At 38.8% G+C, this 27,598-nt stretch overlaps 2 protein-coding genes across 2 annotated transcripts; one reads left to right on the plus strand and one right to left on the minus strand.

Annotated features, from left to right (window-relative positions):
- Nucleotides 1-7,125: 7,125 nt before the first annotated feature.
- Nucleotides 7,126-9,051, plus strand: LOC103696576 (umecyanin-like). The gene is made up of 2 exons (XM_008778249.5): nucleotides 7,126-7,368; nucleotides 8,412-9,051. Exons 1-2 carry the CDS (start codon nucleotides 7,206-7,208, stop codon nucleotides 8,819-8,821), a joined length of 573 nt encoding a protein of 190 aa, XP_008776471.1. The 5' UTR covers nucleotides 7,126-7,205; the 3' UTR covers nucleotides 8,822-9,051.
- Nucleotides 9,052-10,240: 1,189 nt separating this feature from the next.
- Nucleotides 10,241-26,440, minus strand: LOC103696577 (transcription factor ILR3-like). Its single transcript, XM_008778250.6, has 5 exons — nucleotides 26,112-26,440; nucleotides 15,174-15,236; nucleotides 14,986-15,063; nucleotides 14,727-14,889; nucleotides 10,241-10,798 (listed from the first exon to the last, which is right to left on the minus strand). The coding sequence occupies exons 1-5, from the start codon at nucleotides 26,249-26,251 to the stop codon at nucleotides 10,529-10,531; spliced, it is 714 nt and encodes a 237-aa protein (XP_008776472.3). The 5' UTR covers nucleotides 26,252-26,440; the 3' UTR covers nucleotides 10,241-10,528.
- Between the last annotated feature and the right edge of the window lie 1,158 nt (nucleotides 26,441-27,598).

The raw sequence follows: 27,598 nt of genomic DNA on the forward strand, positions 1-27,598 counted from the left end.
CCTAATTTTAAGAAAAGAGTATCTTAATCGAATATCATATAGACAGGTTTGGTATATGATTCAGTTTTCCAATATGGTAAATCTCACTCCTATACCGTGTCCAATCATTCCCATAGTTCTACATCAAGTTCTGTGATTTGATGACACCCTAATAATTATGTTATTAGATTAACATTAGCATATCTAATTAATACACACACACACACACAGAGAGAAACCTTTTATCGATATGTGAGAAGATTGATCCCCTATTCCTATTGTTGTGCAACAAGCATCAATCTTATAGGACTCCTTGTGCCCTTAGCCACACTTGACTTTATTGTAATCCATTTGGCAGTGCTACTTGGGTGTGTAATGTCAAATCCATATAAGATACCATTATGTCACATGCATTGTTAGAAAAGTAGCCATTATCAAGGTAGAATAATGTTAGTGTAAGGGGATTAATTACATGTAGACGATAACGATGAGGTTATGCATATATTAAGTTGGTTATCTCCTTGGAGATTAATTGTTTATATAGTACTTAAAGGAAAAAGGTTTTCTCTACTTGGAGATAGGCATAGTAGAAAGCTTGTGCATATGTGGATGGGGTGTTACAGATGTTCGTAGGGCTTTCCTTGCCACCTGGAGACAGGCATGCTAGAAAGCTTGCGTTAAGTCTCATGGATAGAAAACAGATGCACAGGCATGCCATCAGCATTTGATAAACCAAAAAAGAGTATAATCGAAGGAAGATAGTCAAAATAGTATGGATCCACGTGCCTTGACCTTCAAGAACTTTCATTACTATCACATGGAACATCTGAAGGAAGATAGATAGCTAGGGCTATGCTTGAAGTAATCTAATGTTATTAGTACTCCTAAGGGTAAAGCAAAGTCCTATTAGTAAACTACGAGCAATATACAGTAAAGGCAATTGAAGATAAACTGGATGGACGAAAGTTCGCCCCCATGATTCCATGTATGGCATAATCGTGAATCAAATAAAGATCCAAATAAAATCAACATCTCTCAGCCTGGGTCTCAATGCATCATGGTAGGTCATGACCAAGTCCTGCTCTTTTCGCTTACTTATCATAGTTAGTATTATGGTTGAGTCCTATCCCTTCGATCTGTGCCTCCATACCTAACTGGATTGCCACACTTAGTTGGATTGTTATGGCTAAATCCTATTAAATCTAGTAAGGGTCACATGATTTTTATTTATTTTGACTCTCCTTAACCTCATCTCAACGGCTGATAGTCAAGAGGCTGACAGGATGTTTATGTCACCATCTCTGAGTATTTGTAGAGTGGAGACCTTACATTATGGTTTTTACTGTTCAATTGGTATCCATTTACCAAAGTACCATTACTATTTTTGGCAATCTGCTCGTGCCCTATCCAATTCCCCTAAGCTATATTTTTCTACCACCTGTCTCCCTATATTGAATGTTCTCGTACTCTTGGCTAGCCTGCACACTACTCAAAGGATCTTCAACATTGATAGGTATCTTCTGCATCCTTTGGTAAGCATGCTTCCTCCCAATAAATTGCTCCTATAAGCTTATCTTCAGGGATCATCTTTCACTCTCCTAATCATACTCATGTCTCCTTCCATTCTCCTAATCACCATTGCAAGCAAGATTGTGTATTTGCTGGAACAATCCAACTGCTTTGATCAATTGGCTTTTGGTTGGTTCACCGAATCACAATGCCATCATGACCGAAATCTCCAATCTCAAATCTCTTATCAGCAAGCCAAGTTTTCAACCAGCTCTCGGCTTATTCTTTACCTTCACTTTCTTCGGGCGAGTTCATTCAAACCCCTATCTATTTCAACCGGTAACTAGGTCCGCACAAAATCTCCACATCTACTACTTCCGCTGTAGTTGATGAAGAAGCATGGTGGAAAAAATATCAGATCATCCAAGAGATACATGGCATTCTCTGGACATCTAGACAATGGTGAAAAATTATCACCAACTTGTTAGCCAGTATGTTAAAAGAGTTGAGTGAGCATCTTGAGAGCATTAGTCAAATTGGACTTATATCTATACTTTATTGTATAATGTATTGGCCAAAGATAAATGAAATGGCAAGGCCCCTTTAATTTTGTTCTTTTTTTTCGCATGCTTCTTGAAGTGTTGGATAATATTTTTTCTAAATATTTCTCATTGGTGGATCAACAATGGATCTTGCCATCAATATTCTTCAGCATTTATACTCCCCCAGTTATAGTTGGTGAACTATATATGGTCCTCCCCAATTTGGAGACTATTTTCCAATCTCAAAATACTTTTCCAAGAATTAACAAATATCCAATAAAAATCACTCCACTCTCACTTAGTCTACATGACTATGGCCATGATCAACTTTATAACAAGATCCAAAGGAGACTAGCTCTTGAACATAAAACATATCCTCAATCATCATGTGCTAGCGATTAGCCTCAACTGGCTAGGCCAAAAAAATATGCCCATCATAACATGTGCCAGTGATCAAACCTGCCCGACTAAACCCAAGAGAAATATTAACCCCAAAATCATGATGTGGCCAACAATCATCCTTGTTGGCTAGGTCCAAATCATAGTCAAACTAGAGAGTGATCCATACAATATCCATAATCTAGTAACAATAATTAATCAACCATATCATACAGTATAGTCACGTCTTAATAGATTAACACGAACTTCGATATAACATAATCTATTGCCAAGCTCAAGTAGGCATTTTATGCTTGATTCAAAATTTTCATTTCATGTATAGAATTCATAATAATTATTTTGAGAACAAATATGATTATCCTTAAATAATTTTTATACTTTTATTTCAAATAACTTAAATTTATCAATCAAAGGTATGTATAAAGTTGGAAAATATTTTAATAATTTTTAAAAAACATGAATAACCAATTTCATAATTTATCTCTACACAAATCATAACAAATCAATTGTTAGGTTTGCTCTAAAGTAACTCAGTTATTAATTTAAATTCTTGGGTATACTAGCGATCTCCAGGTTTGTGGAACTCGCCAAAACCCAAGATCCAATTAAGTTAGGAGTTGTGACCCTAGATCTACGAACTAGTGGCCAAGATCTGGGTGCATGCCTCCGAACCCTATCTTGCCCCTAGGGTACCATCTATCCCTTGACCTGATAATGGATTAGGGCTTGCGGTCACCTTAGGTGTGGGATCTGTCCTCTAAGTCAAGTGCATCTATAGTCTCCCCTTTATCTATAAGAGAGAAGAGTAGTTAGAGAGAGAGAATCGAGTTCACAAGAGAAGGGGAGTGGGAGAGATGAGGGAATGAAGAGCAAAGGGTGGTGAAGACCCCTTATTCTCAATATGTGGCATGTCCACAAGATATGCAAATGACCTACCGTGGCTTCTCATGCGCTAAAGGGACACGGAGAAGAAAGGTTACTGGCCATAATGGTGATGAGGGGGATGGCAATAATGGAAGAAAAGAAGAAAATAGGGTGCACACAATAGGGCTTTAATCAAGGACATGGCCACGGGGGAAAATGGCTCGAGTTAGCCATCAACTAAGCATCAAAATCTAGCCATTGTTTCAACCATTGGTCATCCAAATCTGCTGCAAAGCGAAACTCTGCCACAGAATAGGACCTAGCTTATCTCAAAATGGGATAGCTAAGCCATGCTCAAGATCAACTTTTGCCGACGCGATAGGATCCAGCAAGCACACCAACATCTTGGTTTCCATAGGTAAGAAAGAAGAGAGGAGGGTGCCAAGTGTTGGAAGTCAATGATGACTATCCGAAAGCCAGATTGCAACACAAGAAGTGAAAGAGATGGGTCAGCTTGAATCCAACATGACACAAGGATGGTCATCTCGAAATAGGGCCACCCATCACCGGGATCAGGATCAACCACCAACCACGTAGTGGGATCTAACGAGCATGCCAACACCCTCAAGCATCTATAGACAACAAAGAAAGGAGGCTAGAGGGATAAGAAAAGGGAGAGTGTCGGTGGGTTACCTTCCTTAAAAGGGGATCCAAATCTAGAAACGAGGGAGGGTCTGATCACTAGTCGCTTAATGAAATCAGCGACGATATAGCTACGCTTCACCCTCAGGAACATAAGAAGAATAAGGGATTTGAATGAGGATGGTGGTAGTGAGGAAAAATCAAGGGAAAAAATGGAGAGAATAAAGGGAGAAAGGATGATGCTTTTGAGCTTTACCGCCTGTCCTTCTCGGCCATTTTGCGAAGGTGGCTGACCTTGAATCTTTCTGGAGGTCACAATCTATCGTTATTAGAACCGCTTTGATCTCCCCCATTTAGCTAAGTGTTCTATTGGGCAAACAAATCTTCCCCTGCTAGTGAGTTCACACTAGGTCAAATTGGCCGACTCGGATGAATTGGAGCCAAGTCAAGCCTGACAATTTGTCTAGTTAATATTTAGTACTATTTATATGCTACCATATTAATGCTTAAAAAATAAATAGATGCCTGAAGAAAACTTATGGCAAATTCAGAATTATTCCAACCGGTTTCATATATTTTCATCATACCCTCCAAACTGTTCGGGAAAATATGTGCAACAAGTCACCTAAATAACAATATGATTATTTCAAATAGATGAATTACCCAGCAACCTCATATTCCAAACTTCTTTTAGTTGTTTTCATTCTATGAAAATGTTGGCCATACTATGAAGGCGCAGGCAACGAAATGAATAGAAGAGTATAATAAGGTTATTAGATAACTTCACCTAACATGCAAACTCGGTCAACTTATTTATTAGCAGATGGACCCTAACAACTACATATTGTTATATATATTTTATATCTTTGATCATCATTCATGAGGGGTGACAATCACCAATGATCATTGAGCTTTGACCAGGTGTGTGAAGATGGCTGAACTAGCGAAATCTCAAATGGAGATTGTTAATTTCACATGCATATTGTTGGTTTTCACAGGGACACCAACAGTTATAACTAGAACATTATTAAGCCAATAATATATGTAGTCCTGTAACACTCTTTAGGAAAAAAAATAAATCATAAATAACGAAGAAAAAACCTTAATCGGATAATTAACCTTCTCTTCTCTGCGTGCTTGCAGATCATAAAAGCAAAAAACTAATTTTACCCAAAAAGAGAGTAGAAAATTGACTGTTTAATTAGGAAATTTTAGCAGTTTTGCACCAGTACCCCTTTACCTGTATTAACATAATTTGTATTTTCTACAAGGGTAAAATGATCTACCAAAGAAACTCTTTCAATTACTATCACCTGAAAGATTAGGTTAGGAACCCTGGTGGGCATACAGCTAGTCAACATATATACAAACAACTATCTCCTCATCACACACAATGAGAATGAACAAAACCGTGTTTTAGATTAAGAAATCTTTACCTAAACATTCAAATTGAAAATTTAATATAATATCTATCCATTTTTTTCGGAAAACATGTATCTCAGAGCTAGGAAAATCACCAACGAAACTAAGATTTCAGCCAAGTTTCCAAGTCTAGTTGTGCCAGAGAGGCTAAAAACAATTAGTCTGGTCTAACTGGAGATCTCTACGGTCTACAATGACCAATCCACAAGTTAAAATATTGCTTTGTTTTCAGAATCGGAGCCACTCATGGATGTTAGGTGGTGAGATAGAGGGTCGGGTCTTTAAGTCTATTTGTGCTTTATTTTTGGCCTTAAATTCTATACTCCTGGCTGACGACGTCTCTGCAGATTCTTCTTTCCCCATTCTTTGCTTTCAGCTAGGGGCTCGGCCGGCCTTCCTGACCATTTCATCTCTTTAGTAAAGTAGTTCTGACTTTGTCGCCATTTTTTCCAGCAAAAAGAAGGAACAAAGGTGGGTATCCTGCATCACAGACAGTGCGGCATTTGGAACGCTCTCGGGTGGCCCAAGGAACACTGTTGGAAGCTGGTGTTGGATAGAACATGATCCAAAGGTGGCTGTTCCAGTTATCATAGGCTAATAATGGTAGTTTCCATTGTTCCAACTGTCTTTAATATCTAACAAATGAAATCTACACAAAAATTTAAAAGATAAAAGGCAGCGATGGAATAATATGTCGTATATACTCCCAAAGCATAGAGGTTTACAAAATAGAAGACTAGTGTTTTCTGACATCGATTTATTGGATTCACGACTTCAAAAAAAATGTCCATAGATTTATGCTTTTTTTAGATCTCATTTTGTCCAAGTGCTATTTTATCTTTCATTTCATTATCAAGGATTTTTGCTTCATTCATCAGAGAGTAAAATTAAAAAGACCTCAACTAGCTAGAGAAAATGGATCTAAAATACAACCTTGGACCAGTTCAAGAAAGCAACTAGTAGATATTAGTTATGTAAGTTGGTGAAATTAAAATATTTATTTTCAATTCATGTGCAGTATGTCACCTAACACCATATACAATCTAAACACTTGGATGTAGCTAGCCTCCTCATGGAATGCATGCCTTTTTAATCTTTAAAAAACAATGTGGAACATGAAAGCGTTAGTTTATTGTGGTTTTGCATGTCACACTAGATTTCTAAACAAGTAACATTGTGCAATTTTTAGAGGAAAGTAGAGCCACTAATTTGGTTAATTTAAAGTAGTCACAGGTTAATCTTGATACATATTAATTTCTTTTTCTCTTCTTAATAATGCCGTCGTGGTTGCCGATACCTGAAAAGTTCTATTAATATGTCCAGTAATATCTAAGTAGGGCATGGCTGAAAAAACTCTATGGCCTGCACAACAGTGAAAATACTAATTTGCTGATATAATCATTATCCAGAAGCCATTAGCAAACTTGATGAACCTCTAATCATTTTGGCCTACCATAAGTAACTGTGCCGAACAAGACATGTACTTAGACCTTTTCAGAATTAGAAAAACATCATTGTTCAGGACCACTCATGATGTTCTATGCAAACAATTTAGTCAACACCCCCATCTAACGCGGTGTTTTATCAAGGAATTGGATTTCAAATGCCTAACAACTATTTTGGCTCTATCTATCATGACACGTTCCTACTCTTGTGTCCTAATTTTGTTTTTAATATCTCACGCGCATCCATTCAAACGAGGAAAATACCATCATTCAAATCTAAAAGTCTCTCTCCTCTTACAAGCCTCTATATAATACCCACAAGCATCGATCTCATTCATCAAACTAACCATTCTCCCTTCTTCACATCTCCTTTGCTGCCCCTTCCTTCTCTTTCGAGCCAAAGATGGCACCATTGAAAGCTTTAGTTGTTGTTGCAGCAATAGCTGCCTTCTTAGAGCTAGCAATGGGCAAGAACTATGACGTCGGACCAACTGGTCAGTGGGATCAAACAAGCAACTATGCAACATGGGCTTCTTCAATCAAATTTGTCCCTGGTGACACCCTAAGTAAGTCCCTTCTTTTTTCATAATTCCTCTTTTATGTCAAGGAAAATATAGACTATCTATGAGCCTAGCTAGAAAATTGAAATAGAGATAGACCGCGTTTGTCCTTAATTTATTTCTTCTTCTTTTTTTTTTTGACATGTAATGTCCGGTTCAGCACAATTCTCACAAAAATAAGCCATCATCTGTTTGTGAAAGCCATATTATTGTAAAGTTCCTGACAAAATAGGAAGAAAAGAATATGTGTGGAAGTTCTCTAAAGTTAATGACTTGTAAAATTCAGAAAAAAGAAGTCTAAAATCATTTTTGAGCAACTTCATATAGGCTCCTAAGAGGAAAAATATGACCACGGTAAGTATATAATTTTAAACATACTTCTACCTTCAAGGAATTTTTCAGCTCCAGCTAGCACTTTTCAGGACTTCAACACACCTATAAAGCTAGAACTTCACGAAGGGATATGATGTTAAGAGTTTTACTGTTTTCATAATAACTCTGGTTTTTCTTATCCTTAAGTGGTGATTTTTAATTGTTTCTTTGAAATTTTTGACCTTTTTTTTTTCCTTAACAAAGAAACACTTGTTTCCCCTTTGCAGGAGAAAGTTTGAAATTTTGACTGGCTAAGTTTTTTGATTAAGAGTAATATTTTTTCACTTCTATATAATACGGTGCACTTCGACATATTTCGATAATCCTTCTCTTTATTCTTACAAGCTATCTCTTCTTTCTTACAACCATGTTTTCACTCTTACAAATTCACAAGTATGTACGTATTGGTATGTTATACTTGGGGTGTATTCTAAAACATAAGTATGGGCACCCAAAAATATAGGAATTAAGGGCTTTGCATCCTGGAGACAGTATTTCCATAAAACCACCTACATAGGGGGAAATGATTATATTCAAGAAAGTATACCTTAAATCATGCGTCTAGTCCAAATTAACTTCTAGTTTTACAATTTTTCCTTCGAGTCGAAGCATGAAGTTCCCCAGCATATGAGATATCACATTATTGAACTAATTTTGTAAGCTCTTGTTCTTTTCAGCCTTCAAATATACGTCGACCCACGATGTTGTGGAGGTGACAAAGGCCAACTACGACTCATGCTCAACGAGCAATGCAATAGACACTCACACCGGCGGGAACACCGTCATCCCACTGAATTCCACGGGGAATAGGTACTTCATCTGTGGGACGCCGGGACACTGCGCTTCAGGCATGAAGGTCGAGATCAGCGTGGCCGCCGCCAGTTCACCTCCGACGACGTCTCCCGGCACCCCACCAACACTTTCTCCCCCCGGTTCTGCGGGCCCTTCAGGATCACCTGCGCCGCCTACGCCACCCGGGGCGAGTGCACCACCCCCAGAACAATCGGCAACTAATAGTCTTAACACAGTGCAGGCCAAGTTTGCGATGATTTTCGGGTTTGGCTTGCTGATGATTTTGGCCTTCTGAGCACCATGAGTGAGAGCTTTTTAGTGCCAGAGATTTAGATGTCACTTATCATTTGCACCTGTTCTTTGGCTGTGGTTCTCTTTGGCATTGTTTAGTTCTTCCCTACCACCTCTGGCTTTTGATTCATGTACTTGAAGTTCATTTATTCTTCGCAATCCACCAGCTCTTATCGGATTGTAGATTTTGATGGACATTGTGTCAAATAAGATGAAGTTGTTGGTTCTTATTTCCATGTGGTTTTTAATTTATTATGCTGGAAGCCATAATACAACCAGAAGGAGTACGTTTGGACTAATCATTTTCTTCTTTTCCCCCAAACTGATGCATGAACTATATCATGTGCAACGAGTATTTAAAAATGAACGAAGTCTTGAGTCGATGAAGAGTGGCACGTATTAAAATCAACTTCCGAGGTCGTCTTACCGAGAAATGAGGCTAGATCGGTTGCAGATATTAATGGATCTCTTCACATGGTTAATCGTAGACCTTCTGGAAGAGTTGACCTCAATTTATATATGAATATGAGCAAATCTTCCTAAATTAATCGCCTTGAGAAGCTGAACAACAAACTTTATGTGCACTTGTTGCTAAATGGTAGTGTTAGTCTTCGTCAATGCCGAAATTATGATCACTAGGTTGGTCTTCAAGGGAAAAAAAAAACAGTGGGTTATTGGGATGTGGGTGGCACGTTCTATAAATTAGAAACAAGCTTTGAGTAACATTCCAGTAAATATTAGAAGTTCATAAAGAAAATTATTTTTGATAGCTAGCATGGAAAATATAAATTTAGAGATTAGGTCAGCAAACCCTAAGATATGAGGACCAGTAAGGGAGAAGCACGTGGGTGCCAATAATGGAAGATCTTTCCTCAAAAATGATGAAAGAAACATACTATAGGTTCCCACTCATGATGATTTTGAAATTGAAGGGCATCTATTAAGTCTTAAATTAATCTATTTTAATTGACAGCTATCCGTTATCAGATATTCAAAACCAAATATCTGATAATAGGTCAGAATCCAGATTAGATGTAACAAGGAAAATCAAAAAAAAAAGAAAAGAATTTGATGATTTTATTGGCTTCACTTTGGATCTTAGTGGGTCGAACGACATCGTTTGCTGTGTAGACAGCTGGAAACATGCTACAATTGTGAACTAGAATTAGTTATACCTGCAAACAAACACAATAAACAATGATTACTTGGAACAAATCAATCCCTGAAGCACATGACCAGAGTATACAAACTTCACTCACAGAATTCTGATGTAATAACACATTTTTCCGATAAATAGCACAAGATAATAGATTAAGATAGTTTGCTGCATAATGAAATTCTCACCTTGAGTTAGTAAATCCCTAAAGCATCAGCAACCCATGATATATCACAACTTGCAAAATAATCAATTAAAAAAAAAAAAGAACCACAAAATCAGTTTAGAGTATCTTCACATTTTCTATGTTAGAAAATGGGGATGAATTATCCCCACGATTATGGCATTTACAGAAAGAGGTGGATGGATTATTTTAAAGTGACAGTTAAAGAGGTGGTCCCTGATAAAATATCTGTATTAACATCCAGTAATGGTCTTGGCAACCAAATTTCAGCTGAAACAAAGAATTAAAGGTGCTGCCTGAATTTAATAAGAAAATCAGAATTCCTGGCATAAGCTAAAACTGGGCAGAATTCGGCTTGATGGCCCAGCTGCTTAAGCAACAGGTGGGCATGTTTCAGCATCCTTTGATGTATCAACATCAGCAGGTGGCATGAATTGCCACATAGGAAATCCAGGGAAACTGATGACAGGCATCATCAGCTTCTGTCCTGTAGGTTGCCCTTGAGCAGAGAAAGCAGCCGGCATTACAGGTGGGGGCGGTACATAGCTTGGTTGTGGGTTCAAAAGTTTTAATTGTTGCTCCAGACTCTCTTTCTCGGCCTTGAGCCTCTGCTTCTCATCGCGAAGCTCACTCTTCTCAGCCTGCAGAACAATAAACTGCAGTTTAGTATATAGTGATAATAAACATGCTAAACAAGTCATAGTTCTCAAACTTAATATAGATTAATGATAGATAAAAGAATTTATCAGTAGAAATCGAAGTTAAATGTACCAATATCAGTAAGAGCCAAGTTACAGAGAGCAAAATTTAGACTGATATGTAGTGCTATTCTGCCAGGCTACGGTCACTTCCCTAAAAGAACTAACAAGAAAACCCAAACTACTAACCCAGCCACCAAAGTGAAACCAATGTATTCACACTATTTTTTACAGAAAATATCTCCTATCTCCTCAGCAATCAGCATTTGTAATGCTCAATTTCATATCCATAAAAATCAAAGCAAATCATATGAAATTCCATAACCAACTAGGTGATGTCCAGTTCACAGTTTGACTTCCTACATATATCAAGTGGGATAATAAATAAAAAGGGAACAAAGAACAAAAATATTTTTTAAAAAAAAGTGCTCCCTGCAGTATACTCCTTGCCTCAGAATTAACTATACAGAATTGTACGTGTGGAACCCTCCAAATTGTCAAGCCACCTCCATTCCTGTATCACCATTCTTGAAACCAATCCTGGGAGTCCCTACTATACTCAATGGTACAAGCATTATTAAGAGGCCTTTTTTTAATGTCAACTTGAGTTAGCAGAGGCAAGACCCCAACTAACTCTTCTTGTGACTTCAAGATATGTAAGTCTCAGCTGAAAACTCAAAAAGATCAACTAATACTTGAAACTTGGCACTAATAAAAGAAAGTACAGAACATCAATGTATGGAATAAAACCTAATGGTGGTCCCGACCATGAACAGTCCTCCCTTGAATCAGCCAGAAATTACATGCTCCTCACAAAACAAAAATATTCGTGGTAAATATGCCTTTCCCTTTTAAGTTACTGATCGGTGTTAGTTGAAGCTTTGATTTGTTCAAGAAATTCAAAACAAATCTTAAAAGGCAAATAAGTCCATGTTAAACATTTCAAAACTCGAAAAGTACCCTAAAAGAATTGGCATCTTTTCGTCATACTTTTCCCATGTCCAAATGTCTATCATTATGGCTTTCTCTAGGTTGCTGAAGAACTCCAATAACTTGATCCACTTTAACATTAAAATCTTAGAGATGGACCCAGGCATCATATCTTAAACCTTTTCCAGTTAGATTCAGATATTTGTAACTCCCAGTCTTGTAACTAGATTTAAATACTTAGCATAAAGAAATAAGCACAACCATAGCATTCTGGCCTTGTCCCAGTTATTTGCAGTCAGATTTATGGATAGATCAATAGATAAAATTTTGAAGATGAAAAGAGAAATAAAGAATATCACTACTGTATAAACGAATAGATTGGCAGTAAGCATTACACAATCTCCAAGATCTTTTTTTTAAAAAGGGAATAGATTACTTATTTTTTACCACACACAATTTTGTTTTGACAAGACACGTTAAGTTCCCAATAGTTATGACCTTCTCTTTCTTTCCTGCCTCACCTGAACCATTATTGACATGATGCAGCTGACTGATTCTTGGAAGGGGGAAATGAGTCGTCGGCGGAAGTGAGTTTGAAGTGAAGATGAACCTTAACTCTTTTTCCTTGAGCCCTACGAGGGCGAACAGGGGCCTGTTCTAGCTATGGCCGTGTCGACTGTGGAGAGCCACTGAACATCATTCTTTCCTCCGGTTTGAAACCAATCATATCCTTCCAGTCGAGCAAGGCCCTCCTCCCGGCTTTGAAAGGCGAGGACCAACTCATGAAAGCATCGAGGGAGAAATAACTTGCAAAATGAAATGTCATTCCTCAGGCTATCAAGTCCAGTTCCAAATGCGTCAAGTCATGCACTTTCCTATATGAATTTCCCACATGACTCCTCATCATGTGCTTGCCAAATATTCCTATTTAGGGTCACCTCTAACATTATTTTGAGATTTGTCATATCCTTTCCTAGAATACCTTAGGTCCTCTCCTTCTAAGGCATATTTAATAAAATTACATCAAATCAAACTCAAATATCTAACACAATGCATTACATGAGGAGATAGCATAGAATTCTTATAAACTGTATAGTATGTGATGTTTATAAAATAGAATATAAATAATACTGTGAGTGTAAATTATCTTTTTTCTTTCGTAACAAAACAGTACTACTACATAATCCTAACAAAAATTCGAACTTATGCCATCACGGAAGCAAGATCATGGGAATAAGTGAAAAATTACAGAAAAGACAGCATTCTATGACTCGTCCCCTCGCCAGTGAGACAACAACTGCATTAGTTTGTCCCATGACATATGTGGTGGGCCTCAAAGGAACATGTATGAATGTCTAGCAGGCAAGGATGCAGACCAGACAGACCCAGAAACATAATTCATGAAGTCACTGCTATAGAATCTCACAAGAAATCTGATTACCTCCAAGAAGAACAACCATGCCCTCCCAAGCACTATGAAGCTTGGCAAGAGGAACGGAGTTTTAAAGGGAGATATATCAAACTACTCAACAAAATTTGGCCCATCATGCATCAGTCAAAAAAATCTTTAGCATCTGCACAATGACAAGGGCCACAATCACAGGGGCCACAATCATCAAAAGTTACTGAGTTGTGCTGGCAGAGGCAGCATCCATTTTAAACAAGAGGGCTGGGTGGAAGGCCCAAGGAGGCTGAAAGTCCCCCAAAACTGTGAGAGAAGTGAATGAATGAACACATGGTCATGGTCCTCCACTATTCCAATGCATCCACAACATTCCCAATTCACATGAAGACCCCTGGCAGTGAGGAAAGTACCGGTGAGATGCTTCCCACAAACCAGCTGCAACAAAAGAGTTAGGTGAATGTTTATGGACCAAATCCAATTAAATTAGGGCTTAGCATATAGTGTCCGTTTATGACTAAAGGCACAAGTGCGAGTAACAGACACATTTAAAATAATTGAATAGTAACATGTGTGCTAAAATATTTATGATTGAAATTAACATTAATAAAACTGAAAAATAAAAAGGTCTATGCCCTTCGGGGGCAACTGAGTGTTGAGGAAGAGTTTGAATCTGGCAGATTACACGGGTGAGTATGGGGCAATCTTACAGATATTGTTCTTTGTAACTGGTGGAGGAATGACCCTCACTTCCATCATCCAGTCCTCCATCTCAAAATTCCTGCTAGTTCTTCCATCTTCCACCCCACAAATTGATAATATAGAAGATGTGGTCAAAAAATATGACAGAAAAACTAAATATAGGACACTAGGCACAAGCTCCATCTCTGGACCACCAACTCAGAAAAGATTTTGAAAAATTGATGTGATAAATTCCTAACCAAGGCTAACATGGTCAAGAGACATGTTCACCATGACAACTGGAAGCATAGTTGCTAGAAAGGGAGACCAACCTTACAGGTATTTACCAACCATATTGTTGTCCAATTTAAGTTCATGCAACCACAGATAATCCCTTCAAAGTGCTAATGTACCCTCTATGCAATTCCCTGCTCTCAGAAGCACTCACCATTATAGCATTACCCTAATATCTTGATATATTAAGTTTGTGTCAATTGTTGGGTAGTTTTCAGACCATGATATCTTTCAAAGTCACCCAAAAGACAAAGCAGCACTCAGCCATTACTCTTATTCTAAAAATTCATCTATGTGATTTGACCTTCAAGCAATACAAGGCATTTGGATCCATGAATTAACACAAAATGGAAGACATCTTAGATGGCAACATCAAATATAAAGCTCAACATTTTGCAAAAAAAAAAGGTTAATAATTACAGAATTAGGAAAATTGATGAGAAATAAATTATACCACTAAATTAGAGTGGACAGAAAATAACATTTAGTTTCCAAAAAGATATATGGTAGATATATGGTGGAGAAAAGAGTATCATGACAAGAGAATTACTGCTAAGTGCTAACCTTCAACTCGTTTATTTTGTCTTGGAGACTTTCATTTGACTCTTTAAGCTTTTGTGCTTCGGTACGCAGTTGAGTCACCATGTGCACAGCATCATTCAGGATAGTTGCTTTGTCCATTTTTGGTGGTTTTCCAGGATCCAGGATGGAGCTCAGATCCAGAAACCTTGAAGTCAATCAAAAGGTGAAATCGTCATTTTGACAGTCATAAGAAAACAATGTGAATAAGCATGAGAATAAATGGATAAGAAGATGGATATGCCTTTCATTCAATCTATCTCTTCTCATTTTCTCTCGACAAGCTTTGGAGGAAGGTGCACTACAGGATTCTGACCTCATACTGTAACTCAAAGATGTTTTATAATTAAAAAATAATAAAAAATAAGGTGAAGGGATTAATGACAAACATCATAATTTCCAATTTTCAATCTCAAATTGAACAAGTCAAACCGTTTTTGAGAGCCTGCTTCCTTGTGGCCATCAGAATTTGCAATAGAGCCATTGATTTCCACACTGGAAGAAGAAAGATTTATGTTAAGAATACTGAAGATGAAAAGATGAAAAAAAGGAATGAAAAATAACAGAAACACTAATTATACATAAAAGCACATTAAAGAAGTTATTATTCCAATTTGACAATTGATAGCAACATTTCTATTACCCATGCAACACCCAGCTCCACAATAGCAGAGCCTCTGTATAAGAATTGCACCTTATTAAATAGCAAAACTCTCTCATACGCCAGCACTATCTCACACACACACAGAGAGAGAGAGAGAGAGAGAGAGAGAGCTCTGTGAATCCCCATGTATTACACCTACCATGTGCACCACACATGGAAAAGACTAGCAAAATCAACAGCTAGTACAAATTTTTACTGAAACTGACACTAAACTAACAGTTTTTGTTCAAAACATGGATTTTAAAATGCAGAGTTAGTTGTGAACTAAGTATAAGCCTAGTGGTCAAGCACTCCTCCAAATGGAGGCTCTAGGTTCCAAACTTGAGCAGTGTTTCCCCAAGTGTTTGCACCAAAGTAAGTCCACTATGTAGGCCTTCCCTTCTATTCCCAAAAAGAGTAACAATTGGTCCACTGGAATTTATGCAGTTCTCTGCAAAAGGAGGGCTAACGAGGAAATAAACAATTATATGATGAGTAGATTACACTTAGGCTGACCAAATTTGAAGCCAAATCCGATCAGGTGTAATCAAATGATAGCATTTTGAATGAAGATCTAAGCCATTGAATGTGAGTTACTATCTTTAGTCTACCTACAAACCAAAAATTATATATTTTAGAGAGTTAGCAACCCCTTGCTTATGCATCAAGTGATCACAAATGGATGCTGTATCATGTTATTTAAAATGTCCATTTGCAACAAGTTGATGCAATAGACAAGGGGTCCCAAAAGTACATGAATTTTGGTTTATAGGTAGTTTAAAGATAGTAGATTACATTCAATGACTTGGATCTTCATTCTCAAAACCATGTCTTCCTATTTCACCCAACCGGATCTTGTTTCAGATCTGGTTGACCTGAGGGTAGTCATTATCTAATATATATAATAAAATGTAGGCTGTCACGTACTGAGCTCTCCACTAGCCACATGGACACTAATATTAATGATGGGTGTTAAATCCTGCTCACACTCCATATTATCATTAATAAGGTAAAAGCCATGTACTGGTTAAATCAATGTATTAACTAAAGCCATGTATTAATTCCTCCCCACATTCCCTACTATCAGTAATAAAGTGAAAGCCATGATTAATTAAATCAATGGGACAAGCAAGTTGATATTGAAACAATTGCAGGCTATAGAATAATAGTTTTTGATTTGACATATAAACATTAGAATAATTATATAAAAAAATTATATAAAAATTGAAATAAATATATCTAACATTCATATTTTATTTAATATAATAAAACACTTGTATATTATAATTAATAAGATGAAAGACATGTATTGATTAAATTAATGTATTAATCAAAGCCATGTATTAATTCCTCCCCATATTCCAATATTATCATTAATAAGGTGAAACATATGATTAATTAAATCCACGGGAAAAGAAAGCTGATATTGAAACAATTGCAAGCTATAGAATAATGGTTTTTAATTTGATATATAAACATTATAACAATTACAAAAGAATTTATATAACAATTCAAATAAATATATTAACATACATATTTCATTTAATATAATATAACAATTATATATAACAAAAGAAAAATACAAAGTATATATATTTTAAATTTGTTATAAAAATATTTTTAAAATCATATATAATAGTTACATGTTCATAATTCATCTTTAACTCAAACTCAAGCCAATCAACATGTCTATAGCCTTGAAATCTAGTATAATATATGCACTAGCTACGCATATGTAATTTACTCCATGGCTCAAGTAATAGCTATTACAATATCATAATAACGCCCCATGATAATTTCAACAAACCTACATAATGTTCTAAATATAATTTATTACTTTTCAAAACAATCCCAAAAAAGAAAAAAAAATATATCCATGCATCATGCGGGTTACATGCTCGTATATTATTATATTGAGATCAAAGAGATCCCAGTTGAAAGTTTTATATGATTGATTAGACAAGATAAACAGCTAGATTAGCACTAGACAAAAGTTCAATATGTCCGCATACCCCTATGCAACTTTTAGATCATTTTGGGCCAAGCCAAGTCTCTTAAATTTTGGGAATAGGATGGTTCCGATTTCTAAACACAGCAATGCCCAATACCCATACCCAAACCCATGTAACATAATCTCATGATGTGTTGGATAAACATAACCTGGCAGCCACACAAATTTCAGCTTGCAAACCCCTCCTAAATTTATTCTGATAATGATTTTGTCTAATGACATCAACATATTTAAATTGAAGACACGCCCAAAGCAGCCTAACAAGCAAGTCAGATAGGAGACAAGGGAAAGTGAGGAGGATTGGCCTCACTTCAACTTGATCTTTCAAAGAAAGGAAAAGAGAACCTTGGATTCAGTTTCTTTCCCTTCCATTGTCATTGTTTTGTTTTGCTATTTGGTTGCTCACTTCTACATCCATTCCATTTCAGTGTAATAGCTTGGCACTCCTCTTTCCAAAGTTAAATTGAATTCTCCAGGTACATGTATTTCATTATAACAAATTGATCCTCCTTCCCAAGTTAAAATGAAACAGATAAGTGCTTGCGTAATTAATTCTAAATCCATTTTAGCAATGTGGATCAGTGCTTGGTTGAGTATTAGAGCTTCTTTTTACATATTTATATGTGCACTAACTCCTCTCTCTTTCTATGTGTGTGTGCATGCATACATGAATGTATGTGCAAGCATCCCTCAACTTCTTTTTCCCTTATATCTATGGACGGCAAATCCTTAAGATCAAGAAGCATCCAATTAACATGGCGTCACATTCAATACTCTGGCAAGGGATTCATGTTTTGGGATGTAAATAGTGGTTAAAGCCTACTTTCTAAGACAACAGAATATACTTTTAAATTTTATTGAGAAAAATATTTGAACACAACAAGAAGAAGCATCCAATTAACATAGTGTCACATTCATATTGCTTCCACATAAATATTACAAGGAAAATACCCCCACAATGCAGGGAATATAAAAAAGTCTTACCATATAAAAGTATAAGGAAAATATATATTAGCACCAAAAGTACTAATTCTCTTAGTAATTAAAAACAAAATTTCATAAGCAAATAAATAATGTACAAGTATAAGTCAATGTCATATATAATATGAGAAACAGTAAAAATGGAGATAGTTAATAAATATAGTATGATAATTATGAAAGTTCCAAATGCTAGCTAAAAAGGGAAAGCCAATTATTTTTATATCTAAAAATTAAAACTAAAAGTTGAAAACATACAAACAGAACCAAAAAAAGGCAATGACCCATATTTGACCTGACTTAGACCAAAATCTACATTGAGATGCATGGATTTGACATAGTCTTAATTGAGATCCGATCAAATTGAACCTGAGCCAATAGGATGTAGATGAATCCAATTTGATGCAACAGAAATTAGTTTAAAGGTTATAGCATGAAAATTTAGTAATGGATCGAAACAAGACATGAAAGGAGAGCCAAAATGACCCAAACCAATGAAGTGACTGGTCAAATCTAGTTCTAAGTCATAGCCCCAAAACTGATTTTGGTCAGAGCTTGGCCTAAAGGTAAATTTTCAAGAAAACTTCAGTTTCTTACTAAGATTTAGTTAGATTTAAAGGTGCCATGATCGTTTAATTTTGACTCTAAATTTTAGATTTTATTAGCTACTAGCGCTAGTATTAAAAAGGATAATGTCTAAACAATTCTAAAGTTTGTTATATCCAAACTAAATCATATAAAATAGAAAATATAGGCATTATTTTATTATCATGATGTGGAAGAATGCTATTGTTATGGATGTTGCATGTCATTTTTCCTTACGAATGTTATCAGATCAATTTTTCTAACTTTCATTAATTTCGTAAAATATGTGGTATTGTTAATTAGTTGTATCAATCTTTGGCTTAGTTATGTGCTAATTTGACATTCAAAACATTTATATCAAGTTGAGCATTGCATCCACCATTGAACTTGACCCACCTTAAACCGAACCTAAATTTCTATGGCAAGGCTCCCCGCCAACCTGATCCATTTCCCTAACTAATGTAACATGCATTTGTAGAGCTTTTAACCCGAACTGACCTAAACAGCCTATATTCTACAGAACATGGATTATTTTCCCAACCTAACCCAACTCTTTCTTGAGCCAACATAACTCAACCTAACTAACAAGACCTGACAAAACTTCACTTGGGTTAAAATATTTGGAATCGAATTGAGAGTTAGATAAGTTAGCTGGTGGGTTAGGTCGCATCAGTAGAGGATATTTTGTTTGAGGGGCTTGTTTGATCCTAACCGAAACCAACTTCAAGTCACACTCCTAGTAACATAGATGTGGCACCAACAGTACAACTAACACTTCTATCCATGGAAAATAACATAGATATGGCACCAAAAGTTGAATACACGTGCAATTTATTGCACTTCTCAGCCACAAGTTCATTAATTTATGCACCAAACGATACAAGGTATGTTTTGTCTATCAGTGCACACTCCACATCAATATTGTCAACACCGAACTCCCGAAGCATGATAGCCAGAAGAATTTTAGGTTTGATGGGTAGCCTAAGAAAGACTATCCTACAAATCAGCATTCTACGTGGAACTTACAAGCTTGCCTTTTGCAGTGCTTCTCTACCAGCAAGTTCCCAACTTGCAGCATCTGGAGTTGCAACTTGCACTCATTTGCTGTAAATCAAGTCACAGCATTGTCACAAGTCAAGTTGCAAGCCCTTGTATGTACGGTTGGTGGGAACTTGACTTGCAGAGCACCCACCATCCAATCAATTCCATCCTCCACCCACCCCCCTCCCCAAACCGCACCCACCTAAATTCTCCTGAATAGTGATCTTGAAGCATCATCCAACAGATGAAACCACAGGCATATTGCACTTGAAATGCCGAATTTCCAGCTGCGAATCTTTTAACAGCTACAACCAAAAGCCCAACTCAAGAGAATTAACCAAGAGTTAAGTTCTTTAATTGGACCCTAAAGATCAATATTACAATCTTTAAGGTCCTACTAAGCTTTCAGCTTCAATGAGATATTTGCAGGATTCCAGAGGGTATTTTCCAATTTCCCACTCCAGCACCTAAACTCTGCATTACAAAGGAAATAACAGTTCTCAAGAAGCTCCGGTATGGACAAAAGCTCCCAAAATTATTGATACCTAAACATGTCTTTGTACATATCTGATCAGCATTACTCTACCCATTATAGATAGAGACGCTGCCCGCCAACCCTCTAGCCTGCTCTGTACCCGTTGCACCAACCCAGTACACTCAGATACCCGCAATCTCCTATCCGTACTGGCAGGGGCGGCCCAATACATTTGGAGGCCTAACACGAATCCAATGAACGAGGCCTCTTTTTTTTAATCATATTTTTTTTAATAAATATAAAATACTTAAAAAAATGATATGAAAATAGATAGCTATCAAGTACACAATTTCAACAAAGATACATGAATCTAACAAAGATAGACAAAAAACCATGGTCTGCTGAACCGACCTGTACCGGTCCGTTCAGCCTGTACCGAACCGGTGTCGACGGGCACCGATACGGTACAGCGTATAAAAACGGTTCTGACCCAAACTGGATCGGAATCAATTGGTTCCGTAATTGGACCGGCTAGAACCGGGCCGATTCGGGCCGGTACCGGCTTGTACCGGTGCGAATCGGCCACCGGTCCAAGCCACTCTTTCCCGCGCGTAGGCGCGCGGGGAAGAGCGCCCATGCGGCTGGAGCCCGCGTGGGCGGCTTTTAACGCGTCTGCGCGGACGCGTTTTTTTTTGTTTTTTAAGAAACGCATGCAGACGTGCGAGCAGAGAACGCACGGCCGTGCGCGATTCCCTGGGCAGGAACCGCACCCGCGCGCGATTCCCCTGCTGGGGAATCGCGCCCGCGCGCGGTTCCCCGCGTGGGCACGGTGCCCACGCGGGCTGGGGCGTGGGGGCATTAAATGCCACTCTGTGGCATTTGACGGGTCCGTGCGCGTCCGCGGACGCGTCTTTTTTTTTGGGGAATCGCGCGCGGACGCGCGACAGGAGAACGCGCGCCCGCGCGATTCCCCTCGCAAGACCCGCGCCCGCGCGCGAGTCTCCAGCAGGAAATCGCGCCTGAGCGCGGTTCCCCGCATGGGGCACCGTGCCCACGCGGGCTGCCAGCCCGCGTGGGGGCATTAAATGCCACTCTGTGGCATTTGACGCGGACGCGCGCGGACGCGCGCGGACGCGCGCGGACGCGTTTTTTTTTGTTTTGTTTTTTTTACGTCCGCGCGCGCGTGGCTCCGGTTCGGTACCGGTTCCAAGCCGGTACCAAACCAGAACCGTACCGGTGCCGGTGCTCGCCGGTACAGTCGGTCCGGCGAACCTTACAAAAAGCCTTTTCAATTTAGTATAATTCTTGAATGGAAGCACATAAAAGTAATTACTCTAAATAAAGGGCCATGAAACTAATTAAATAACTGAGATAATGCTTGGCAATACTTTTACCATGTCAAGCAAGAGCCGAATAGGAAAAGGTCATCCCATGGCACTTCATGATCAAGGTAAAGAAAAGAATTTGTCCATAAAGGAACCTCTCTATAAGAGAAAGTAGGGTCATTATGGGAAATTCACTCCATCTAATTAATAAAAGTCCCATCCCACCATCTCCCCTTCAAGTGAGTACCCAAGCAGCAACTGCAACATCACAGCACAGCAACCATTCAACCCCCTCCCTCCTTTTCTCTCTCTACCACCCAAGAGGGGAGAAGAAACCGAGAGGAGAAAACTAAAAGAATCTCCACCCTCCAAGAAGTCCATCTCCAATCCCCCTATCTTTCTTCCGGATGGCCCAGCTGGATCAGGAGTAATGTGAGGGAAGGAAAACCAAGACCAAAACCAAAAAAGAGAAGGGATGAAAGATAAGAGTGGCTTCAAGCGTGTATCAAGCCAACCAAATCCCTCCTCTCTCTCTCTCTCTCCACCCAAAACAAAACTACTGTCCCCAACTTCCCAAATTGCCCCTCTGCAGGCCAGGAAACTCTCCACCTCCCTTCCATCAAGGGGGAAGACTCGTAGCCAGCTCCTGTTCCCGTTTTATATGGGGCCTTTGCTTCCTTTTGGTCACGGTCAGACACAGAAACTTCCCTCTCTCCCTCTCTCAATCTCTTTGCTCCCGCCTCCCGGAGGCCTTCCATTGGCCCAAGGCCTTAGGCGACCGCCTCGATCGCCTAAGGCTCGGGCCGGCCCTGCGTACTGGGCTCCATGCCCATCTATCTCATGGTAAACACGGTGGTGCCGAGGTCAGTACAACTGAAGATCGAGCAACTTCTTCGGAGTTTTTTATGGGGCTCGCATGGAGGGGGTCGAGGGGTACACTTGGTGGCATGGGAGAATATCTGCCTCCCTTTCAGTGAGGGCAGTCTAGGGATTCTGTCTCCCCTGAAGAGACGAGAGCTACTCCTCGTCCGGCATGCTATCCATTTCATTCTGGAGCCGCAGGGGTTCTGGAGCCGGATCATGGCTACCCGTTATGGGGGGTGGGCCTAGAGGACTGGGCTCGAGGAGGATGGAAATGTTCCTTTTTGTCGCATGAGATAGCGAGGCACTTGCCTACGGTGTCGGTTCACACCCGATGACTAATAGGCGACGGGCATAGCATCGATGTGGTCGAAGACCTATAGGTCGATGCCCTTCCCCAACGGATTTGGCCGACTACGGTTAGTGTCGAGGCTGGGGAGGGCCTACATGTCTGTGATCTTATGGCCCCCGGGGGGCCAGTTGGGATGAGACTCAACTGGCCCAACTCTTCAGGGAGCATCTAGCAAAGCGGGTCCGATCCCTCTCTTTACCAGAAAGTGGCGAACCAGATGTGTGGGTGTGGAGTACCTCTACTAGAACCAGCATTAGGATGGGCGATCTTTTCCGCATTCTTAGGCAGGAGTATGAGCCTGGGCCGGACTGTGCCTGTATCTGGCGATTGGGACTCCACCCAAGAGTTGCGTTGTTCCTCTAAAAGATGGTCTGGAACCATCTCCCCACGAGAGCTGTTCTTGGAGGACAAGGACTAAGGATCCTATTGGATTGTGGGGTTTGTGGTGTGGATGAGACGGTTGACCATGCCTTGTTTCAGTGCACATGGGCTAGAGTGACTTGGCGTCTGGTAGGGGTCCCGCGGGAGGTGTGGAGTCGTAGGGACCAGTTCTTACAGGCCATGCGTCAGGGCTCGGAGTCCCCGGTGCTTCGTAAGAAGGCAGTTCGAGCGATGGTACGTCCTATCAGATCTAGTTGGCCAGGAATGCTCAAATTTTTGGCGAACGGCGTATGTCGCCGAGACTTGTGGTGTGGAGTGCCCGTGTGCAGACGGCAGAGCTATGTTACACCATCCCTGTTGGAGAGACTTTGACAGCTCGGGACATTTGGGGTTCCCACTCTGCTTCGACAGCATCTCGTACGGTATTTTTCACCTGGGAGCCCCCACTTCCGAGTTTCCTCAAAGTCAACTTTGATGGATCAGACCTGGACGGTGGCACGAGGGGAGGTGCGGATTTAAATATTCGGAACTCATCTACCAGAGTTGTGGCTGCTGGAGGCAGTCAGTTATTTGACACTTCGGTTCCGAGTACGGAGCTGAGGGCTGTTTGGACGGGCCTTCGCCATGCCCGGTGTGTGTTACAGGCCAGGTCCATTATCATTGAGGGTAACTCAGCCACCGTTATCAGTTGGATCCGGGAGGATCCAAGGGGTAACGGTTGTGACCACCCATTGCTCCGGGACATTTGGGCTATGGTGAGGGATGGAAGGGCTTTCCAGACCATGTATACTGCGAAGCCAATGAGGCTGTGGATTAGGTGGCTGCTTATGTAGTCTGTCACTCCGGCAGTACCCTGTTGGCTGAAGATGGAGAGTTGCCCTGGCACTCCGAGGTATCCTATTTTTTTACTTTATTGGGTATATCCGTACTCGTCAGGTATGATCCACCCATCTTAGCAACAAAAAAAAAAAAAGAACATGTCTTTGTAGACTTTGGAGCAAAATACCAAATTCTCATCTATCTGCTTATGTAGCCTGTCACTCTGGCAGCATCCTGTGGGCTGAAGATGGAGATTTGCCCTGACACTCTGAGGTATCCTATTTTTTGACTTTATTGGGTGTGCAAAACCTGACTTAATCAAAATGTCAGATTTAATCTCTAGAAACAATTCTAACTGATAATCTGAAAAGTTCGCCATCCTCCTACTCTCCTATTCAATTAGTAGATGGATAGTTTCGCCCACATCATATCCTTAGATAATCACATTCCACCACAAATTCTCTCCCTCAAATGCCTTCCTGAAGCATGAGTACATACAAAATACAGATAGAGAGAACATACTGGTGAATGTTCCACACAAAGAATGAGTTTTCAATTCCACAACATAGACTTCAAACCAAATACCTGTCTAATACAAGGCTGCAAATATGATACCTGATCTTGGCAATGACTCATATAAACATAATCCACCTAGATGTCAATGCACAGCAACAGCATGCCCTAATTAATCCCATTTATAAATTTTCCTAGTCTTTATCTTTGCCAGATATTCAAATAACTGACTGCTTATAAAGTCTCAAAAGAAATGACTTAGTAAATTTTAATTGAGTAACCAACTAATTAAGAATAAGCTTTGATAAGCTGATCTCCGTTGTTGAATAAGGCTGAATGGTATCACCTTATTAAAGATTCCCAGCCATAGGGCCAAAAATTTGCCATCCAGATGTCCAAGCTATTTAATAAAGGAGAAAGCCCTTTGTGTGGATAATTCAGGTTAAAGAAAAATAAAAAATAGAATAAGTTGAAGAAAATTCAAGGCTGCAGGCCTCCTTTTATCCTCATCATTCTCCTCTTTATTCTTCTTCAATTCCTTACAGTTTCTTCTCTACACCATTTGCATTTGTTTCTTTTGTGGTTTGCAAACAACTTCTGCATTTTATATCCTACTGATTGGATCAGCCCCAATCTGATCCAAGGAATATGCTACTAAATCATTCACATGTAGCCTCCATCAACTAGGACTACATCAGATGCTTGGGCTCTCAAAAACGTACCTGTTATAACTTGAACCAACCAACAATATTGAACACTCCAGAAATAATAGAAACTATATCAAGGTTAACCTAGACATGTAACTCAGAGAAAGAACCGCAGAATAACTTTAGATTATTAACATGACTTATCGCTGCCAGACAAAGAACTATAAAAGTGTTAGAAGAAACAGACCCAAGAAATAAGCAAGGTAACTCGAATTATTATATGGTTTATTGACCTTATAACTGATGATCAATCTGCTGGGCGAAGAGCAAAAGTGAACTCATACGAAGACAGACACTCAAATTCGCAAAGTGAGAATATAATCGCAAAAAACGGTCAGATCGCATAACCGTTAAACCAAATAGCAATCAACTAAGTATATAAGCAAGAGTGTAGCAAATTGTTTAGAACAATCAATTTACTGAACGATACAATCAAAGAGAGAAAATTTTGTTCCCAAACCATCACTTCAATCCATAAGTTCCTCAAATTCACAAATCATCTCATAAAATTCGACAAGAACTTTAATCACGAGCATCTGTAACACCCATAACGCACATGAAATCAGTCAAACAAACTTAAACGAAAACATCCTATATAAAATTACAAGGATAAAAAATGAACCCTAACAGCATAAATCGGTTCGATCCACAAAATCCCGGAAAAAAAAATCCGAAATACCTAACATCGGGATAAGGATTGAACCCCTGAGGATTCCAGTTGAGCCCGCCGGTCGGCGCCGCGAAATCGGTTTCGGGGACCGGCATGTCGTCGATCAGAGGGCAGTCCAGGAACCAGTTAGGGTGTTCGGGAGAACCCATCTCGAATCCTTTGCCGGAAACCTAGATTCACGGCCGGGAATCGGCGGGGTGAACCAATAGGTTTTGAAAGAAGGGTGGAAAAACCCAAAAGGAAGGAAATTTGGGAGGGGGGGGGGGGGGGGGGGGGAAATCGGGGCTCGAACTTTGAGATAGGTAAACGTCTGACATGGCGGGATAGGAACTAACAAGGGCCCGTTATTCGTTGGTTCGGATAGGGTGCTGTTTAGGCCCACGAGGAAGCAGCCACTATTCCTTCCACACGTGGCGGATGTTTAGATTCGTACCAGGCAGCAGCCAGCATTCCTTCCACACGTGCCGGATGTTTAGATTCGTGCAGGAGAGGTGATCAAGTTTGTTAGGCCCCAAAATAAAAATATTCCTATTTTGATTCCAGCAGAGTCTCTAATCTCTGTCGACGTGCAGAACTGCCCTTCACTCCCCTCGAGGTATCTCCCCAATCTAATTTTTTTAATGGCTATAAGATTTTTTTTTTTTTTGATAGCAAAATGATATTAATACTAGGATAAGTCTCACAATGGACAGAATAACGTTTTTTTTTATTTTTTAACTGTTTTTAACATAAAATATAGTAATATAATACATTTTAATAAATAAACAAAATTGAATAGCTAAATTTGTATTACATATTAGGCAGCAAATTTTAATGATGGTCTACCGTCAAAATTGAAATCCACAAAATAAGTGGAACACTCTAAAACTTCCATTGAAAAACTCATCAATATAGGCATTTAAATATCGGTTGCATGCGATGCATGAAATACTTTTTTTCTCTTTTTTTAATTATTTTTAAAATATAATATAACAATGTAATAAATCATAATAAATAAGAGGCTCTAATAACAAAAATTTTATTGCACATTAATAAATAAACTTTAATGATGGTCAAGTAAAGATTTTCGTCATTAATATCGATATTTATACGTAGATGGAGAACTCTACATAGGAGCTTTCATAGAAAAACTCCCACCATTGATATCCTACAAAATGTACAAGATATGGTTTTTTCTCTTTTTTCAACTATTCCTAAAATACAATATAATAATTTAATAAACTATAATATATAGACAATTTTAATAACAAAATTTTTACTATATATTGAACAATAAATTTTAATAATGATCTAGTACATTAATATTAATGTCATTGATGTTTGATGCATATTAAGCAATAAATTCTAATGGTGGTCAAACATAATAATACCAGCATAATCAATGCATATATACATGCATATATACATACATATATAAATATATATATATATATATATATAGAGAGAGGGATTTAATAACCTACTCTCTGTTAGGGTTATCAATCTACCCATTTTTT

The sequence above is a fragment of the Phoenix dactylifera genome, chromosome 8 (assembly GCF_051530095.1).
Source record: "Phoenix dactylifera cultivar Ajwa chromosome 8, Ajwa_hap1_PhDact_Kaust_v1.1, whole genome shotgun sequence".
NCBI lineage: Eukaryota > Viridiplantae > Streptophyta > Magnoliopsida > Arecales > Arecaceae > Phoenix > Phoenix dactylifera.

Bases quoted from the DNA above. Each gene is read 5' to 3' on its own strand.
- LOC103696576 (XM_008778249.5), top strand. From the start codon at position 7,206: ATGGCACCATTGAAAGCTTTAGTTGTTGTTGCAGCAATAGCTGCCTTC. The intron at 7,369-8,411 runs GTAAGTCCCTTC...TGTTCTTTTCAG, and splicing joins TGTCCCTGGTGACACCCTAA to CCTTCAAATATACGTCGACC.
- LOC103696577 (XM_008778250.6), bottom strand. From the start codon at position 26,251: ATGGGTTCTCCCGAACACCCTAACTGGTTCCTGGACTGCCCTCTGATC. The intron at 15,064-15,173 runs GTTTGACTTGTT...TTTGAGTTACAG, and splicing joins GAAGCAGGCTCTCAAAAACG to TATGAGGTCAGAATCCTGTA. The intron at 10,799-14,726 runs GTTAGCACTTAG...ATTGTTCTGCAG, and splicing joins ACAAAATAAACGAGTTGAAG to GCTGAGAAGAGTGAGCTTCG.